Source organism: Galeopterus variegatus, unplaced genomic scaffold (assembly GCF_000696425.1).
Source record: "Galeopterus variegatus unplaced genomic scaffold, G_variegatus-3.0.2 Scaffold1540, whole genome shotgun sequence".
NCBI classification, from domain to species: domain Eukaryota; kingdom Metazoa; phylum Chordata; class Mammalia; order Dermoptera; family Cynocephalidae; genus Galeopterus; species Galeopterus variegatus.
The window spans coordinates 163,764-166,384 of NW_007727651.1; the positions used below are offsets into that span (position 1 = coordinate 163,764).

Below are 2,621 nucleotides of genomic sequence, written 5' to 3' on the forward strand. Positions count from 1 at the left end.
GGGGGGGGAAGCCTTGGCAGCCCAGGGCCTACACATGCCAGGCCCTATGATCTGCGCTCTCTCAGTACCTCACAGCTCACGACCATGCCGCAGTGCACGCATTATTTCCCATTCTACAAATAAGAAAAGCAAAGCCTAAAAATAAGGACTCACTTGCTCAAGGTCACTCAACTAGGAAGAGACCGGCTCAAATTTGAACACACTTCTGGCCAACAGCACATTAGAGCTCTCACCACTGTCAGCTGGAGGGGAGCCAGGCCAGGGCGCAGCACTGAGTTTGCACCTAGCAAATTTTAGAATTAGCTGGGAAAGAATGAGTATGTATGTCCCCCCAGGCTGGGGCGAAAGGTGACCGCTCCTCGTGCGGTCCTGTCCACGGTGCCCCGGGGCCCGCACGGACAGCCCCTGGGGGCTCCAGCAGAACTGAGAGTGGTCCCAGCGCCCAGGTTGGACTGGAACAGGTGGGTTCGCTGCTCGCGTTTCCCAAAGAAATGTCGCTCTTTAAGTACGAACCTTCCCCGCCTTTGCCATTGGGGAACCTGAGGTCCCTAGACCTGCCGAGCCTCGGGCGGGTCCCCACTCGCGACCAAAGCCCCGTCCATCCCGGAACAAATTTTGAGGGGTCGGATCCGCGTTCCCCACCGGGCGACCTAGCCCGGCCAGGCCCAGCACGCGTGGGCACCTGCGAGTCACGCCTCGGTCCTCCTGGTCGGAGGCAGGGAGCGTCTCCAAAGTGGCCGCGACGTCGCGGCCGAAGCCCGGGAGGGGGCGAATTCTCCCCACGCGGGTCGGCGTCCTCGGGAGCTCAGAGAACGCTACAGTGCTCCCCGCATCCCGCGCGCAGGGAGCGCGGAGCTTGCGCCCTGGGGAGCGCCCTTTCGTTGCTGCCGCGGCCGTGGAGTGTCCAAGAGGCTTCTGCGGATTGCGCAGGGTCGTTCCGGGGTTGCAACTCCATTGTAATTGAAAGAATTCATTTGGTTTGATTTTTGCTCAGATGAAAAAAAAAAAAAATTGGAAGAAAACGAAAACGGCCTCAGCAAAAGACAATTTCACAAGCAGAGTGCCCTACCCGCCCCGAGCAGCGGCGGGGAAGCGGCCCTGGCCAGGAGGAGCGGGGAGCGTCTGCTAATTGCAGCTTCGTTAGATTTCGGGTTTGGGAGGCTGTGGTTCGGGCGCTAATATCCGCCGCCCATTATCCCGGCTAATAAATTTGACCTATTGTTCGTTTGTTAAAATGATGTCACCTTGGAACAGTCCCTAAGCTCCTATTTCCATGAATTAGGCCTTTATTGAAAGCTGGGAGCCAATGAGAGGAAAGAGGCTTGTTGGTCGCAGCCAATGGCTGCGGCGGGAGAGGAATTAGCAGCGGAAACTCCAGGTTCGGTTCAAGAAAGATGACACAGAGCCTGTCGGGCCCGCGCACTCTTGGCAAAGTTTCAGTGCGACGAGAGGCACCGGGCGCTCCATGGCCGCGCCGTAACCGGGACCCAGCCGCCTCCCCGCCCAGCCCAGCCCAGCCCTTCCGCCCACCCAGGATGGAGGCGCCCGCCAGCGCTCAGACCCCTCACCCGCACGAGCCCATCAGCTTCGGCATCGACCAGATCCTCAACAGCCCGGACCAGGACAACACCCCCGCCCCGCGGGGCCCCGACGGCGCCAGCTACCTGGGAGGGCCCCCCGGGGGCCGTCCGGGCGCCACATACCCGTCTCTGCCCGCCTCCTTTGCCGGCCTCGGCGCGCCCTTCGAGGACGCGGGATCTTACAGTGTCAACCTGAGCCTAGCTCCCGCCGGCGTGATCCGGGTGCCGGCGCACAGGCCGCTGCCCGGGGCCGTACCGCCGCCTCTGCCCAGCGCGCTTCCCGCCATGCCCTCCGTGCCCGCGGTCTCCAGCCTGGGCGGCCTCAACTTCCCCTGGATGGAGAGCAGCCGCCGCTTTGTGAAAGACCGCTTCACAGGTGAGCTGAGCGGGCGAGCAGGCTCCAGGCCTCGGCCCTCGCAGGGCCAGAGGCGCCGCGCCCTACGCGCTCCACTCCGGAAACGATTCCAGAGGCCCACCGAGGCGGAGGGAGGCCTCAGCGCCCTGGGTCCCGGGCAGCCACAGAGGGGAGGGTCATCAGAGAGTTGAGGGAGGGGGGAGAAGGGGCGGAGGAGTCTCCCGACCGGCTGGGCGCCTCTGGGGACGCGCGGGAACGGCGAAATAGCGGAGCAGTCTGTCTCCCACGGGGCGCCGCGGGGTCCGCGTGGGGCCTGAACTGCGGCCGAGCCGGGCTAGGCTTCAGGGGTCCTCGTGTGTCTCCGCAGCGGCGGCCGCGCTCACGCCCTTCACCGTGACCCGGCGCATCGGCCACCCCTACCAGAACCGGACGCCGCCCAAGCGTAAGAAGCCGCGCACATCCTTTTCCCGGGTGCAGATCTGCGAGCTGGAAAAGCGCTTCCACCGCCAGAAGTACCTGGCCTCGGCCGAGAGGGCGGCGCTCGCCAAGTCCCTCAAAATGACGGACGCGCAGGTCAAGACCTGGTTCCAAAACCGAAGGACCAAGTGGCGGTGAGATAGGCCCGGCCCGGCCCAACTTGCACCTGCCCCGCACCTGCCCCTCCCCGCGCCGCCGCAGCCTGGCGG

The 2,621-nt window shown here is 64.4% G+C and overlaps 1 protein-coding gene across 1 annotated transcript in view; it reads left to right on the plus strand.

Annotated features, from left to right (window-relative positions):
* The first annotated feature begins 1,482 nt into the window (after positions 1–1,482).
* The window catches only part of TLX3 (T-cell leukemia homeobox 3), a 2,472-nt gene continuing 1,333 nt past the window's right edge, over positions 1,483–2,621 (plus strand). Inside the window, exons 1-2 of the mRNA XM_008577563.1 lie at positions 1,483–1,956; positions 2,303–2,546. Coding sequence (XP_008575785.1) covers positions 1,536–1,956; positions 2,303–2,546 — 665 coding nt within the window. The 5' untranslated portion in view covers positions 1,483–1,535. The remainder of the gene's footprint in view (positions 1,957–2,302; positions 2,547–2,621) is intronic.